Raw genomic sequence first — 16,777 nt, 5'->3', positions numbered from 1 at the left:
AAGAACCATTGCTATAGGTTCAATGTCCTCCGCTCTCCTCCCCCACCAATTCATATGTTGAAAACCTAATGCCCAAAATATTAGGTGGGGCCTTGGGGAATGATTAGGTCATGAGGGCAAAGCCCTCAAGAGTGGGATCAGTGCTTTTTTTTTTTTTTTTTTTTTTTCTGAAGCTGGAAACGGGGAGAGACAGTCAGACAGACTCCCGCATGCGCCCGACCGGGATCCACCAAAGCGACCAGAGCCACTCTAGCGCCTGGGGCAGAGGCCAAGGAGCCATCCCCAGTGCCTGGGCCATCTTTGCTCCAATGGAGCCTCGGCTGCAGGAGGGGAAGAGAGAGACAGAGAGGAAGGGGGGGTGGAGAAGCAAATGGGCGCTTCTCCTATGTGCCCTGGCCGGGAATCGAACCCGGGTCCCCCGCACGCCAGGCCGACTCTCTACCGCTGAGCCAACTGGCCAGGGCCGGATCAGTGTTTTTTAAGAGACCCCAAAGACATCCCTCATCCCTTCCATCATGTGAGAACACACCAAGATGTCAGAAGTGTGCAAACCAGAAGAGGGCCTTCACCAAAACCCGGCCCTGCTGGCTCCCTGATCCTGAACTTCTAGTCTCCAGAACTGTAAGAAATACATTTCTATGGTTTGCAAGCCACCTAGTCTGTGTACTTTGTTAGGCAGCCCGAACTAAAGCAACCATGTTTGCCCTTCTGGAAATAATCATGACCTGGATCAAGAGACCTGAATTCATCCACTGACATGGCCCCCTCCCTCCTGGTCCTGTTTCCCCACCTCTGCAGGAGGGAAAGAACCAGTGTCCAATCCCATGGGTACAGGCCCCTGGCATAGGCGCCATGAGGAGCTCAGGGTGTAAAAGCAGCAGGAATCACCATCTTCTAGGTAGTCATTCGCCAGCTAAAATCTCACAAACTTCTCCCTCAAAGGCACTAAGTGATTTCCAAAGGACACTCTGATTTCTCCGACATCCTCTGAACCCTGTGGCTCTACTTTGTGACTGCAAAAAAAAAAAAAAAAAAAAAAAAAAAAAAGCCGCAACTTTTGCTGAAGTTGAAAGGCAGATAGATGGGTAGGAATGGCCGCTTACACTCAGGAGATGCACACTTGTGGGCCACAGCCTGTACACCTTGAAGGGGGCAGGCAGTGAAGGCAGGCTAGGGAGGGAGCTGGGACAATCAAGCAATGCCAGGTGACCATTAGGCAGAAACAGGAGATGGAAGTCAGACACCTGGTTGTGAGTATCCCCCCACCATTTACCTGCATGACCCAAGCTAGTCCCTTAATCTGAGGCTTCGTGTCCCCCTTAGCCCATGGGCGAGCAAGCAACGTGTGTACTGACTTGGGTTTTGAACCCTGAGGAGCTGATGGAACAGGAAGCCACATTCTGGGCTCTTCAATGATGTCACCTCATGAGGAGAGGAGCCAGTGAAGACAGCCCCACCCGCGAACCTCCCATCCCTGCTGCTCCTGACTCAGTAGTGCAAAAGGTGCTGATACCCCTAAACCCAGCTCCCCACAATCTTCTGCTAGCAGACAAAGCAAGAAATCCAGGCTAGACAAGAGCCATTGTGTTATAATTTTATATGAAATTCTGTAAATGTAGAGTGGCCTGAAGTCGCCTGCCCACGTGGCCTGGCCGGTTGGGGCTCCCCGCTCAGCACTTGGTGTAGATGGCTGCCCCGCCCCACTCCTGAAACTCTTCCTTGCTGACCCAGAACTGCTGGAAGGCCTGCAGGGACGCCAGGATGGAGCCCCCAGTCCACACGGACGTCTTCCTCTCGGCTGCAGCAGCCACTGCGGGGCTGTCCCCGGGGCAGAGGGCGCTCAGCTCCCTCTGGAAGCGCTCGGGGAAGCCATCCAGCATGGTGCAGCCGCCGCACAGCAGCACGTTGCCGGCCATCTCCTCCCTGAAGCCGGCCTCCCGGCACTGGCCCAGGCAGGCGGCCGTGAGCGCCTGCAGGCCGGGCTGGCCGCTGCCCACCAGGCTGGGCTGGAAGAGCATCTCGGCGCAGCGGAAGCGCTCGTGGCCGATGGTGATGAGCTCGCCGTCCGGAAGCTCATACTCCACCCGCAGCTCCTCCAGGCGCAGGCCGAGCTCCTCCTCGGGCAGGAAAGCCGAGTAGCAGCACATCTTCTTGATGTGCTCCACGATGTGCAGGTGGGCGTCGGTGAACCGGTGGCCGGCCTCGTTGAGCAGCTGCAGCAGGTAGGTGGTGAGGGCGCCGCCGGCGTACTCGGCGCGGCCCGTGAGGCCGGGCAGCACGTTGCCCTCCGAGATGGGGACCGCGTGCGAGACGCCGTGCCCGCTCTCCACCACCAGCCCGGTGGTCTTGCCGTAGGAGTAAAGGGACAGCAGCGCCTGGGACGCCACGTGCAAGGCGGGGACGCCGAAGGTCTCGAACATGAGCTCCGCGTACTTCTCCCGGTTGCCCCTGGGGCTGAGCGGGGGGTCGGAGACCAGCACGGCGTACTCCTCGGGGACAATCTTCATGGCCGTGTGGAAGACGTACTCACAGATGTGCTGGACACAGTCCCAGTCCACCACAGCGCCATGTTTTAGAGGGTTGACCAGCTTCAGGGGGGCCTCCATGTTGAGCAGCTCGTGGCCCACGTAGGTCTCCTTGCGGGCATCGCCCACTTCCACCGCCTCGGGGTGGCGCCTGCCCACCGTGGAGGAGATGAAGTGGGTGGGCCTCGGCTGCCCTGCGTGGCCGCACTTACAGTACTGCGAGCCCAGGTCGATGATGAGCGCTTTGACCTTGCGCACGTTCTTGGGCATCGTCTTCAGCTGAGTGGCCGAACCTGGGTCCCCAGTGCTAGCATCAGGAGCAGACAGCGTGCCTGCCTCCCCAGCATCTCCCTGTGCGGTGCCCATGGGCATGGGGCTCTGGCTGTTCCTCTTCGCCATCTGCCTTCCTTGTCCACCTTTCTCACATCCGCATCCTGGAGCTCCATGGAGATAAATGAGGGCCATGGCAACCACTGGGGATTGTGACATCACCGGGGCTGGTCCATTCCAGCAGCTAGGGGAGGACTTGGCCTTGGCAGAACTATGATCTGTCACCCCCAGCTTCCTCCCCGAGACTTGCCTTTGCTCAGGACAGAACAGGTGGTCAAGTTTTAGGAACCCAAGAACCCTGGGATCTCAAAGGTTTCTGCTCCTGCAGAAACCAGACACCCTTATAGTAAGCTAGGCACTGTAGAAGGCCCCTCACATGTTAACTTCACAGAACCCTGTGAGGAAGGCAGAGCTCAGGACATTGAGGTTCAGAATTACAATGACTTGCCCACGAGCGGAAAGCACTTGGAATATTTGTAAGTTAACCCTAGTTCATCCAACTCCAGTGCACTCGGTCTCCCTAAAGAGCGTGAGGGCCCCAACAGTACTTGCATTACTTCCTTTGACATTTACTGGGGTTTGTGGTGGGTCCAGCCCAGTACCGCCTGTCTGTTGTAGATAGAAACCTAGCCCCAGCCAGTAGCCAGTCTAAGTGGGAAGAAGATGGCATGGATGCAGAGGAGCCCTCAGGTGAAAGTCTAGTGGGAGAACAGAGGTGTTCAAAGGAGCAAACACTCATTGAAGGGAGAAGTTTCCCTGGAGATGTGATGCTTAAGTCAAGTTTGAAAGATATGTGGGTATTTGTCAGGTAGTTAAGAGGAGGGATATGTGTCCCAGGAGGCAGCTCAGCCTGTGGGGACTGCCTGTGGTTAAGGTGTTTAGTAAAATAGATGGAGCCAGAGGTCATGGAGCCAACCAGGGATGGCCTCAAATGCTAAGAGTTTAAGAGGTTGTTGAAATTGAGGTCAGCTGAACACCAATAAACACTCTAAGCAGAGGAGTGGTCAGATTTGGCCCCTAGGAACATTTTAGAAAGATCAGTGTTTAGCTGTACTATAAAGGGGCAAAACTCTAAACTCTGAGATCTGAAAGAAGAATTGAAGCAATTCTTATAAGACGCATAGGTGGCCTCAACTAGGGTGGTGATGATGTATACGGGAGCAAGGAACAGGTGCTAGAAAAGTTAGAATCTAATCTCACTAGTTGGTCCCCTAAATACCCTCAATTCAATCCAAGCTGTTAGGCTAGCCTCAGGCACTGCACTTACATTAGATGGCTGGATTAGATGTGGAGTGAGGGACAAAGGTGGACCGCTTACCTCCACCCAAAGAAAGAAAGATGGCCTGTCATCCGCAATGGACAGATTCACTGGGTTCTCATAGGGCCCTCTATCCCAAACTGCCCCCTACCCCGTGCAACCAACCAACCAACCAACAAACATATTAGGGCTTTGATGATAAAGAAATAAAAGAAAAAGGAGAAAAGAAACAACTGGGGCTGAGGAAGTTTTCAGAGAGAATTAAAAGCAAAACAAGCTAAGCAATTAGGAGACATGGATGGAAAAGAAAAGGGGAGTTTTAAAGATGTAATTAAGCCTGACCAGGTGGTGGCTCAGGGGATAGCGTGTTGGACTGGGATGCGGAGGACCCAGGTTCGAGACCCCAAGGTTGCCAGCTTGAGCATGGGCTCATCTGGATTGAGCAAAGCTCACCAGCTTGGACCCAAGGTCGCTTGCTCGAGCAAGGGATTACTCGGCCTGCTGAAGGCCCACGGTCAGGGCACATATGAGAAAGCAATCAGCCCTGGCCGGTTGGCCCAGTGGTAGAGCGTCGGCCTGGCGTGCAGAAGTCCCGGGTTCGATTCCCGGCCAGGGCACACAGGAGAGGCGCCCATCTGCTTCTCCACCCCTCCCCCTCTCCTTCCTCTCTGTCTCTCTTCCCCTTCCGCAGAGAAGCTCCATTGGAGCAAAAATGGCCCGGGCGCTAGGGATGGCTCCTTGGCCTCTGCCCCAGGCACTAGAGTGGCTCTGGTCGCAACAGAGTGACGCCCTAGAGGAGCAGAGCATCGCCCCGGTGGGCAGAGCGTCGCCCCCTGGTGGGCGTGCCAGGTGGATCCCGGTCGAGCGCATGCAGGAATCTGTCTGACTGTCTCTCCGTTTCCAGCTTCAGAAAAAATACAAAAAAAAAAAAAAAAAGAAAGCAATCAATGAACAACTAAGGCAGTGGTTCTCAACCTTTCTAATGCCGTGATCCCGCAATACAGTTCCTCATTTTGCGGTGACCCCAAACCAAAAAATAATTTTGGTGGCTACTTCATTTATGATTCAGAATGTAAATACCTGATATGCATTATGTATTTTCCCATGGCTTTAGGCGATCCCGCTGGGGTCGCGACCCACAGGTTGAGAACCGCTGAACTAAGGTGTCACAACAAAAAACTGATGATTGATGCTTCTCATCTGTCTCCATTCCTGTCTGTCTGTCCCTATCTATCCCTCTCTCTGACTCTCTCTTATCTCTGTAAAAAAAAAATAAAAAAAAAAAAAAAAAAAAAAAGCCTCACCACAGTGGCGCAGTGGATAGAGCATCGGACTGGGATGTGGAAGACCCAAGTTCGAGACCCCAAAGTCACCAGCTTGAGCGTGGGGTCATCTGGTTTGAGCAAAAAAAAAGCCCACCAGCGTGAACCCAAGGTCGCTGGCTCCAGCAAGGGGTTACTCAGTCTGCTGAAGGCCCGCAGTCAAGGCACATATGAGAAAGCAATCAATGAACTAAGGTGTTGCAACGTGCAATGAAAAACTAATGATTGATGCTTCTCACCTCTCTCTGTCCCTGTCTATCCCTCTCTCTGACTCAGTCTCTGTAAAAAAAAAAAAAAGATGTAATTAATACTGCCAAACGTAAAAATGTTTAGAACTCAGGGGAACTCTTGTTTGCTGAACTGTTTCTTGGATCACAGGACTATGAAACTAGATTATGTGGGTAGCAACTTTATACAGATTACGGTCATGACGAGGCTCCATAGGTGGTATCACAGATCACAGAACCTGAGGATTGGACACTTGGTCTGGTAGGAACAGCTGTGAGTCATAAATTCTTCCTCTCACTGGATTTACACTTGTACCTCTCTGAAGCTCTTGAGTCTATTTTTGAGGTTGTGTAGAAGCTAATTCTTCCACACGACAACCCTTATGCTATTTAAAGACAATATTCACAGACCCCCTGCACCTACTTCTCCTTCTATTCCATATGGAAACACTACAGAATAAAGATGAGTAAGGAACCGGACTTTGAAGACCTGAGTTCCACTCACTGCAGTGACTCACTGATGAAGAGCATGCAGCTGCACAAACTGAGGTTGGATTCTAGGTTCCTTGAGTGGCGGGTGTCAGCACCAGTAAAGCCCAGCTTCAGAGATGGCAGGGGAGGAGATACCTGAGCAGCCTCATTGGCCTATGCCGGGTCCCATCAAGGTGTGTCCACAGCACACCTCTGGGAGAAAGTCCTAGTAAGGAGAGCTTGGTCACTGCTGGCTGGATGAGTTATGCACCTAAGAGCCTCAACATTTTTATCAGTGGGACTTTGTAGGGTCTAATATGTGTCCAAAAATAATTCATCTGCAGATTGTCCTAAGAACAAATGAGATTTAAGTTTTCAGCACAATCACCACAGCAACAACTATTCCTATTAAAATCTAAATCAGATGGTGTCAACTCCCTGCTCAATTCTCTAGTGCTTTCTGACCTCATGCAGGGTCAGAGTCAAAGTCCTAACAATGGCCCATAAGGCCCAAAGTGAGCTGCTCACCTTTCCTGCCCCCGAGTCCTCCATTTCCCGTCCTCTTCCTCGCTCTCTCCACTCCAGCCACACTCGTCTTCTTGGGATCCTCTGACTTGGGGGCTGGTGAGCTTTTTCACTCAATATTTATTTTCAGTTTTGTGGGCCACATAGTCCTTGTTGCCACAAATGCAGCCATAGACAGTGGCTGTATTCCAATAAAATTTTATTTACAAAACACAGGCTGCAGGCCGTATTTGCTGACACCTGGCCTAACTCATCAGACACGTCTGCTTCCAGTCTTCTGCATCTGTTGCTCAGATATGCATGTGGCACCCTCTCCCACCTCCTTCAGATCCTCACTCAGTGTCACTGTGCCCAAGCACATTAATATGGCCAACCTCCCTGCCTCACTTACACCGCCCCTTTTTTTGCCCTTAACATACATACATATATATATATATGGTCTACTGGAAAGTTCTGTCCGTTTTTGGAATAAAACAAAATACAAATTTTTCTTACCATCAATAAACTTTATTAAATAATATAATTGCCATTATTATATTATTATTATTATTATTTTATTTGCATTTCTCTGAAGCTGGAAATGGGTAGGCAGTCAGACAGACTCCTGCATGCGCCCGACCGGGATCCACCCGGCACGCCCACCAGGGGGCGATGCTCTGCCCATCCGGGGCATCGCTCTGCTGCAACCAGAGCCATTCTAGCGCCTGGGGCAGAGGCCATGGAGCCATCCCCAGCGCCCAGGCCATCCTTGCTCCAATGGAGTCTTGGCTGCAGGAGGGGAAGAGAGAGACAGAGAGGAAGGAGAGGGGGAGGGGTGGAGAAGCAGATGGGCGCTTCTCCTGTGTGCCCTGGCTGGGAATCAAACCCTGGACTTCTGCACGCCAGGCCGATGCTCTACCACTGAGCCAACCAGCCAGGGTCTAATTGCCATTATTATTAATGATTTCTTGCCAGCATGAGGGCAATTTGTATATCCCATTTTTGAAAAATGTTTTATCTTTTGATGCGAAAAATTGAACCAGTACTTGTTTGATATCTTCTTCATTTTTGAATTTTTTGCCCTTCAAAAAATTTTGTAAGGACAAAAACAAATGATAGTCGGAGGGTGCTAAGTCCGGGGAATATGGTGGATGCTACAGACATGCTTCTGTAGCATTTCTTCCTTGTTGAAATTTGTAAAAATTACAGTGATGTAAATGAACTTTATCGGTAGCCATGGGTACACTATCACTTCATACATAAGACTAACGTGAATCAACTTTGTTTTAGTTAATTTGCTATGTCAGTATGTATACATTAAGTGATAAAAATAGAGAGGCACACATGTGCCAAATAAACATGTGCTTACGTGTCAAAACTTGTGATAGAAATGGACAGAACTTTCCGGTAGGCCATATATATATATATATATATATATATATATCTTATCTGTGTGTCCCCAACTTCCACTCATTAGAATGTAAACTCTAGAAGGGCAGAGAATTTTCACTTTTTACTTCTGCCCTGTATTCCCAGCTGCCTTGCACATAACAAGCACTCAATAATACATCAAGCTTATGACAAAATTTAGAAAAAGGTGTATCACCTCAGAAACAGTCCCCAAATCAACCGTACCATGGGACAAAGTGTTCCAGTATCTATAGAAAGCCCCAGGCCATTGAATTATGTCATAATTGGTGATGTCATCATTGGGGAAATTCTCAAGCTGACTTTGGTTTCAGTCTTCCAGGCCTTGAAGCCAGTGGGATCAAGGAACTTTCTGAGAGTAAGATGGCTCTTTACGGCACGGGGGCTCCTCAGGCAGCCATCATAGGGGGTGGGCCCGGCAAGAGAAAGGACGAACAGGTCTCTGCGAAAGCCCAGGTCCTCCCGACTGCCTCCTTAAAGGAGGGCCCGGCCAAGCGTGCAGTGTGGGTCCGCCGGAACTGCTCGGAGCCAGAACCTACTAAGTCAGCAGAGGTCAAGGAGAGCCTCAAGGTAAAGGTGACCAAAGCAGTGGTCGTGGACCTTGGCACCGGCTACTGTAAATGTGGCTTTGCCGGGCTGCCGAGGCCTACCCACATGATCTCATCAACAGTGGGCAAGCCCTACATGGAGACCGCCAAGACTGGGGACAATCGCAAGGAGACATATGTGGGGCAGGAGCTCATCAACCCAGGGATTCGTCTCAAGCTAATGAACCCTCTGCAGCACGGCATCATCGTGGACTGGGACTCCATGCAGGACATCTGGGAATACCTCTTCCATAAAGAGATGAAGATTGCCCCAGACGAGCATGCGGTCTTGGTTTCGGACCCGCCCCTGAGCCCGCACACCAACAGAGAGAAGTATGCTGAAATGCTGTTTGAGACCTTCGGCACTCCTGCGATGCACATTGCCTACCAGTCCCGCCTGTCCATGTACTCCTATGGAAGGACCTCTGGCCTGGTCGTGGAGGTTGGCCATGGCGTGTCCTACGTGGTCCCCATCTATGAAGGCTATCCTCTGCCCAGCATCACGGGACGGCTGGACTATGCAGGCTCTGATCTGACAGCCTACTTGATGAGCCTGATGAACAAGGCAGGAAAACACTTCACCGAGGACCAGATGGGCATTGTGGAGGATATCAAGAAGAAATGCTGCTTCGTGGCCTTGGACCCCGCTGAACAGAAGAAAGTCCCAGAGACTGAGTATCGGATGCACTACACTCTGCCGGACGGCCAGGTCATCTCCCTGTGCCAGGAAAGGTTCCTCTGCTCAGAGATGTTCTTTAAACCTTCTCTGATCAAGTCCATGCAGCTGGGCCTCCACACCCAGACAGTGACCTGCCTTAACAAGTGTGACATCGCCCTCAAACGGGACCTCGTGGGGAAGATCCTGCTCTGCGGGGGGAGCACGATGCTCAGCGGCTTCCCCATCCGTCTGCAGAAGGAGCTGAGCCACCTGTGTCCCAACGACACCCCCCAGGTAAACGTGCTATCTGAAAGAGACACTGCAGTGTGGACGGGTGGCTCCATCCTGGCATCGCTGCAGGGCTTCCAACCACTGTGGGTCTATCGTGCGGAGTACGAGGAACGCGGGCCTTTCTTCCTCTACCGGAGGTGCTTCTGAGCTCCGAAGAAGTGTGGTCGCTACGGTTGCCATGCCTCAGCTTTGCTGGGTGAGCACCCACCCCACACAATGGAGCGGAGCCAGCACGCTCGCTCCAGCAGTATTAAAGTCTGTTCCCTCCAGTGTGTCTCTCTACTTCCTGACTTAACGAGAACCACGGCATGAATGCGGCTCTGCCTTAAAATGCACGTTTGCCAACACAAAAGTGGAGGGGGGGGGTGGATGACGGAAGAAATAGACATGCATCACATGTTAACTGCTTAAACATTGTTGGGAGGAGCTAGCTCTGAAATTATGCTGTCCCTTATTTTGTGCATTTCCCACTTTAGGAACTAGTGTATTGTTAAAATCTGCTCACAAGGGGGAGTATGCGGATAGATTACATGCTACTGTGAATGTAAGAAGATCCTGTTTGATGAACACCAATAGGCAGGATGCTGTCAGGGTACCATCTCCCACAAAGCACCCAACACCAGTGCCTGGCCTCCAGGAGGTGATCATAAGAGTTATTAGCATTATCTTATAGTCTTCTATTTCTTACATAGGAGCCCAAAAGTCTTACCATGGTCCTCCTGTGTATCCTGCACCAACCCTGTTCCCGCCCCCGCCCCCAAAGGCACAAGTTCAAGCACTCACAGAAGAGCTATGGCATCCCTCCCACCCCCAGGGAGAACTACAGAGCCACCCTCAGAGCCTCCAGGTTTGCCCAGACAGCCCTGATTACCTGGATGCAGACCTGGGGAGACAGCACAGCTGGAGTAGGGAAGCTGAGACAGCCAGAGACAGGTACCTGCACTTCCTACAGTTCAGCAAGGATGACTTGGCCTGACCTTGGTGTCTTAGATAGGCTAGGAGTTGGGCACACTGACATGAGAAAGAGGTATTGATTGATTATCTCAGTTTCTGCTCAAACCAGTCAAATGTCAATGCTCCATGAACTTTCACAATGGGCAGGCGGAAGTTTGGTTAGTTCTTAACCTTTGGACCTCTTTGGCATGATGATAAAGCCTATGTACTCTCCTCTAAATAATATTTTTAAATGCATAAAATAAAATACATAAGCGAACAGAGGAAAACACTCATACAGAAATATACTATCTTCAGACCCCTTAAAGGCCTATGCACCAAGTCAAGAACCCCCAAAACAGTGAGGGTCTTGAAGGAGAGGTGGCACGGGAGGTAGCTCCGGAGGGTGGGAAACTGCAGGCTATCCTAGGCCTGAACATTATACTGTATTTTAAAATGAAAAATACCAACATAAGGCTAAACGATAGCACAGTCTTTTTCAAAGCACTTTTACGAATCCCCTCACTTGATCCTTATACAATCACCCTTGTAGAAAAAAGAACCCTCATAAAAAGGTGAATACTTTTAGTAAGTATTTGGAAGTCATCTTAGCCCAGTGGTTCTCAAATGGGGGCAATTGTGACCCCTAAGGTACACTGGCAATGTCTGGAGATATTTTGGATCATCATAACATGAGTGGGGGGTGTATAACACTGACATCCAGAGAGTAGAGACCAGGGATGTGATTAAACACCCTACAATGCATAGCCCCCTAACACAAAAAAATGGTATGACCCAAAGGGTGCCAAGGCTGAGAAACCCAATGGGAACACAAGGTTGTAGGAAAGCAAGATTCAACAAGACTCAACCATGTTGACCAATTACACTAAAATGGATAGAACCATGGCCTCTTCTTTCCTGCAGGACAAAAGGCATCTTAAAGTTGTTCCAGAACTTTAGTTCTGGTGTTAAGTTCCCAGGACTTCAGAACCATTGAGAGCAATGGTGGAGTGGCCTACCAGGAAACAGGCAGGTGTCCAGGGAGCAGAGAACACAGGAATCTAGAGCACATCTTCAGCGTCGCCAACACCACAGTACTAGCTTTGGGTGGTCTACAGCGTATTTACAGTGACCTTGCTTCCAAGATGGTCGTGCTCACCCTAGTTACTAATAAACATGACAGACAAGGAAGGACAAGCACACATTCCCAAGGGCTTGTCCAGGTGGTGCTTCTAGTGAAGCACAGAGGTCTATGGGCCAGCACAGCCCGGGGGCTGGGGGCTGGGGCAGCGTGTGAAGATCATTTTGCTTCCCAAACTTATACAGTGTGTCCGGAAAGTCATGGTGCACTTCTGACCGATCACAAGAAAGCAACAAAAGACGATAGAAATGCGAAATCTGCACCAAAAAGGAAAACCAGCGTCTGTAGGATGATGTGGCAGCATGTGCACATGCGCAGATGATGACGTAACACCGCGTATACAGCGGAGCAGCCCACGGCCATGCCAGTCGAGATGTGGATGGTACAGAGGAAAGTTCTGTAGCTCGCTAAATTCGAATCCATGACCAAAGTGCAACATGAATATCGGCGCGTTTATAACGAAGCGCCACCACATAGGAATAACATTACTCGGTGGGATAAGCAGTTGAAGGAAACTGGCAATTTGGTGGAAAAACCTGGTTCTGGTAGGCCATCAGTCAGTGGCGAGTCTGTAGAGGCTATATGGGATAGCTACCTAAGGAGCCCTAAAAAATCTGTGCGTGAGCCCACACAGAACTGCACTGAATAGGTATGGAACTGGGAGAGTTTTCCTTTTATTTGGTGATTTCACATTTCTATTGTCTTTTGTTGCTTTCCTGTGACCAGTCAAAAGTGCACCATGACTTTACAGACACACTGTAGTTACCTTAAATTACTAAAAATTGTCGGTTTTATTTATTTTTAAAAATACCTTCTTTATGGCCATTAATAATCCCTCGAATAAGTGTGTGTGTGTACACACACACAAATATATGTATATATATGTACACACACGTATATATGAAAAATGTTTTAAAATATGTGGCAGTGCTAAGCTATACTCACAAAGACATTATGATAAAACATTAACTGCTGCCTGACCAGGTGGTGGAACAGTGGATAAAGCATCAGCCTGGGATGCTGAGGACCCAGGTTCAAAGCCCCGAGGTTACCAGCTTGAGCGTGGTGTTGCTGGCTTGAGTGTGGGATCATAGACATGACCCCATGGTCGCTGGCTTGAGCCCAGAGGTTGCTCGTTTGAAGCCCAAGGTCACTGGCTTGAGCCCAAGGTTGCTGGCTTGAGCAAGGGGTCACTAGCTAAGCTGCAGCGCTCCAGTCGAGGCACATATGAGAAAGCACTCAATGAACAACTAAGGAGCTGCAACAAATAATTGATGCTTCTCATCTCTCTCCCTTCCTGCCTCTCTCACTTAAAAAAAAGGATCCTGTCTTAGTTTTCTTTGTTTTTAAGAAGTGTAAACTTAAAATGCACTTTGATTTTAGGGGACAGTCCTCTGCGAGTTACTTCCAGATGTCTGGTGTATCTGAGCAAAGCTGATTCAAAGGAGCCAACAAATGAATGCAAGCTTTTAATTCACTCCAGCATGAACTTGCTCTGGGAGTGTCCAAGGTGGGGGCAAGAGTTTTATACTCTTTTCTAGAACTTGACAGCATCTTTCCCTAAAATGAAGCATTCCACACTCCCAGGAGTTTCTCTTTTCCCCATAAACTGTAGCTTCCCCATGAATTTTCCTTGGCTCTGCCTTCAGTTTGGAAGGTCTGCACCAGCCTACTGCTTCTAAACAAACAGTCCCATCTCGCTCCAATGAGAGACACAGTAATTGACAGTAATCTGAATGGCAAGAATTCACACAAATTCTTTCCTGTCGCTTCAATACATTATTTTAAGGAAAATGATCATCCATGAAGTCATACTGTTATCAACAGACACATTTACTTGTATTTCCAATCCATCAGCATGGGTCCCTTCACTGTTATCCATGGCGGAAGCACTAAAACGTATTAAAATGTTGTGTCAGTTACCATGTTCCCTTACATGCCAGAGGCATCACAAAGCACTTTCAGCCTTTCAGTGTCGGGCACTTAATTAGAGCAAATGCACATGGTATGAGTCAAAAAGTCCATTTCTCCAAAGCAGGATATAACTTTGTATCTCCATATTTTTTTCTATTATTTTGAGAAAATTTTCAGACTCTGAGAAAAGGTGAATTATACAGTCAACACACCTAAATTCTACAGCTAACATTTTGCTATATTAAGAAAAGTCTTAAATTATAATTGTGGATATACCTATATTCTGAGAATCAAAAGCAGCATTTCCTGTTAGTTTATATATAGCTCTGGTTCTGGTAGTAAAGGCATGGAAGGAAATTTTAACCTTACCTAAGAATCAGCCACAAAACTATTGTCCAAATGCAATGAGTTTTCTCTAGACTGACCAAAAAGAGAAAACATTTTCATTTCTTTCAAAGAAAATAGCTAAAAGACAGAGGTCAGTTAAGTAGGACACAGAAAAATAAATGAAAGTCTAGACACTGACAAAAACATTATGCTAAAAGAAGCAATATTTAGAGAAAAAGGAATAAGTTACAACTATGCATGCCACATAATGAACACTGTTCCACCATAATAAATGTTCATGGTTCTGTTTCAGAAATCCTAATCTGTTCTGCTAACTAGCAGGAAATTCACAGGCAGTGAAAACAGTCCCTATGGACATCGTAGTGATAGGAGGCTCAACTCAATTATAATTAGAAGCTGACCAGGTAAGATACTACAAATAACAGCTGTTAGCACGGAAAAGCTTTGAATGTCAAAGGATATATTTAGCTTTTTATTTTGCTTTAGTTCTAGGTGAAAAGTCATTAAGTGATTAAATGTGACCAAATTGGTAGCACTAATAGTCATGTTGTTTACATAGAATGCTCTCCTCCTTGAATATAAAGCAATTTAAAAACATTACTTTTTTTCCCATGTTTGAGGTAGAAGCCATGAAACACTATTCCCAATTAACTGAGGCACAAATTAATTATGTGACTTATATAAATTAGACCTTAAATGGGAATGAAACCCTATCTCCTGATTACCATTAATACAGAAATATGCTCTCAAACAGCACATTATAAAAGAACAGCAATTCTTACAGAATGATGCTCTAATTAGTTAGAGATTAAAGTTTCGCTAATTTAAAACTCAATGCAAAATAAAAACAAACTAGACTAGGACGGCGTGGTGCCTGCAGGTCCCTGCGGTGCCGGGAGGCGGATCTGTGCCCTACTCCTCCCAGTTCTGGACAGCAGGCCCCCAGCAGAGTGGGGGGGGGGGGCGCGCTTCTCTGCCAGAGCCCTCCAAAGGGTTCATCACTCTAACAGGCTCAGTTTCCACTGGGTCCTTTTGTTGAGCTTCGGCGGTATAAAGAGCTCCGCACCTAGGAAAAAGGAGAGATAGTGACTGAACACACTCCTCCTTGCTGGTGGGAGCCGAGGCAGTCACTGTGATCTAGAACTGGGCTGCTGGTCTCTGTACCTTCAGGATGACCATCGGAACCAGAGTTAATATTCCTGTTGCGTCACACCCTCTGATCAGGGCAAGCACAGCCCGGACGCCCTGCCCCAGGAGAGGAATTCCATTCCAGCTCAGATACACGGGGCGCAGCACAATAACGCCCACCGAGTGACTCACAGTGAAAGATGTTCTATACTTCAAGTGGGTGGTGGTGCTGGTTACCAGGCCATACTATGTTAAGTCCCATCAAAGTATGTCCCCCTAAATCTATACATTTAACTACATGTAAAATGTACCTCGATTGTGAGAGTGAAAGAAACATGGTGGCATGTGTATCAGTAAATAAAGTTGTTGGACAGAAAATATATATATACTTTATGATAAAAAAAAATCATATAATCACACTGATCAATAAAAATGTTCCTCTTTAAAAAAAAATAGAGAGGGAATGTGTGAGGGAAAATTGTCACTGTTAGATAAAACTGCCAGGCCCTTCCTAAGTTATTTTGTGGAGTCTCTTACCTAAATAAGAATCATATACAGGGAGCAGAGACATGAGAAACATGTGGATATAAAAATGTTCTATATTAGCAGGATGCATGATAAACTTCCAACAGCTCATCTGCACATGAGCCATACAAGAATGTTTTTCAAGAATATTCTCATTCGTGAAAACTTACTTAACAATCTGAGAAAAATGCTCAAGAAAGTTTTTAAGCCTGACCAGGCGGTGGCGCAGCGAATAGAGCGTTACACTGGGATGTGGAGGACCCCGGTTCGAGACCCCAAGGTCACCAGCTTGAGCGCAGGCTCCTCTGGTTTGAGCAAAGCTCACCAGCTTGGACCCAAGTCGCTGGCTCGAGCAAGGGGTTACTTGGTCTGGTGTAGCCCCCCAGTCAAGGCACATGTGAGCAATCAATGAACAACTAAGGAACCACATAGAAGAATTGATGTTTCTCATCTCTGTCCCTTCTTGTCTGTCTGTCTCTATCTGTCCCTCTCTCTGACTCTATCTCTGCCATAAATAAATAAATAAAAAAAACTTTAGAAAAAGTTTTTAAAAATATGGATATTACATACAAATACAGGTATACATATACATACCACTAGAAACCATCAAAGTTTAATTTTCTGTAACATACTTTTCTGCACAATCCAGATTGTCTCTACTAACAGTATCAACTTTATAATTTCACATACAGTTACTGCTCTCCCCCAAACAAAAAACTATACAGATAAAGAGCCACTGGAGGTTTTGCTTATTTAGGAATGCTGATATTGGAAAAGGCTACTTACATAAATTCACTGTCAACAAGGACCAGGATTTAATGTTAAACAGTGATTAAGCTCTGAGACTTTGTTTTTAGGAAAAGAAACAAGTTATGAAAATATGTAAATGAATAAGTATATAAAATAATATTTTTTTATCTTATTAAAAAATTAGGCATAACCATCACTATAATAGTGTTTGATTCCTAGACTTAACTAAGGAAAAATATCAAGTATTGACTTTTGGCAGGAAAGTAATTATTCCAACAAACTGAATGACGACAGGACATGACATTTTCCACATTTCCATGTTTGAATTTTACAGCACAAAAAGAGGAACTTTTTCAAAAATACATGGAAGGTTTATCAATTTTTCCAAGGACTTTTTCTTAATCCTTTGATAGTCGGGTCAGTCTCATTTGAAAGTA

At 47.6% G+C, this 16,777-nt stretch overlaps 3 protein-coding genes across 3 annotated transcripts in view; 1 reads left to right on the top strand and 2 right to left on the bottom strand.

Moving 5' to 3' along the window:
* Nucleotides 1-1,670: 1,670 nt before the first annotated feature.
* On the bottom strand, nucleotides 1,671-2,924 carry ACTL7B (actin like 7B). The gene has a single exon (XM_066365633.1). The coding sequence runs from the start codon at nucleotides 2,922-2,924 to the stop codon at nucleotides 1,671-1,673; it is 1,254 nt and encodes a 417-aa protein (XP_066221730.1).
* A 5,491-nt stretch (nucleotides 2,925-8,415) lies between these two features.
* Nucleotides 8,416-9,748, top strand: ACTL7A (actin like 7A). Its single transcript, XM_066365631.1, has one exon. The coding sequence runs from the start codon at nucleotides 8,429-8,431 to the stop codon at nucleotides 9,746-9,748; it is 1,320 nt and encodes a 439-aa protein (XP_066221728.1). The 5' UTR covers nucleotides 8,416-8,428.
* A 3,739-nt stretch (nucleotides 9,749-13,487) lies between these two features.
* ELP1 (elongator acetyltransferase complex subunit 1) overlaps nucleotides 13,488-16,777 on the bottom strand; it is a 65,446-nt gene continuing 62,156 nt past the window's right edge. The window contains exon 37 of the mRNA XM_066367495.1: nucleotides 13,488-15,003. Within this exon, the coding sequence (XP_066223592.1) occupies nucleotides 14,936-15,003 (68 nt within the window). The 3' untranslated portion in view covers nucleotides 13,488-14,935. The remainder of the gene's footprint in view (nucleotides 15,004-16,777) is intronic.

This window comes from Saccopteryx leptura, chromosome 2 (genome assembly GCF_036850995.1).
Source record: "Saccopteryx leptura isolate mSacLep1 chromosome 2, mSacLep1_pri_phased_curated, whole genome shotgun sequence".
In the NCBI taxonomy this organism is placed as follows: domain Eukaryota; kingdom Metazoa; phylum Chordata; class Mammalia; order Chiroptera; family Emballonuridae; genus Saccopteryx; species Saccopteryx leptura.
The sequence above is the reverse complement of the archived record's forward strand: the minus strand, read 5'-3'. Positions and strand labels throughout refer to the sequence as shown.

Excerpts from the sequence above, each read along its gene's own strand:
- ACTL7B (XM_066365633.1), bottom strand. The coding sequence starts at position 2,924 with ATGGCGAAGAGGAACAGCCAGAGCCCCATGCCCATGGGCACCGCACAG.
- ACTL7A (XM_066365631.1), top strand. The coding sequence starts at position 8,429 with ATGGCTCTTTACGGCACGGGGGCTCCTCAGGCAGCCATCATAGGGGGT.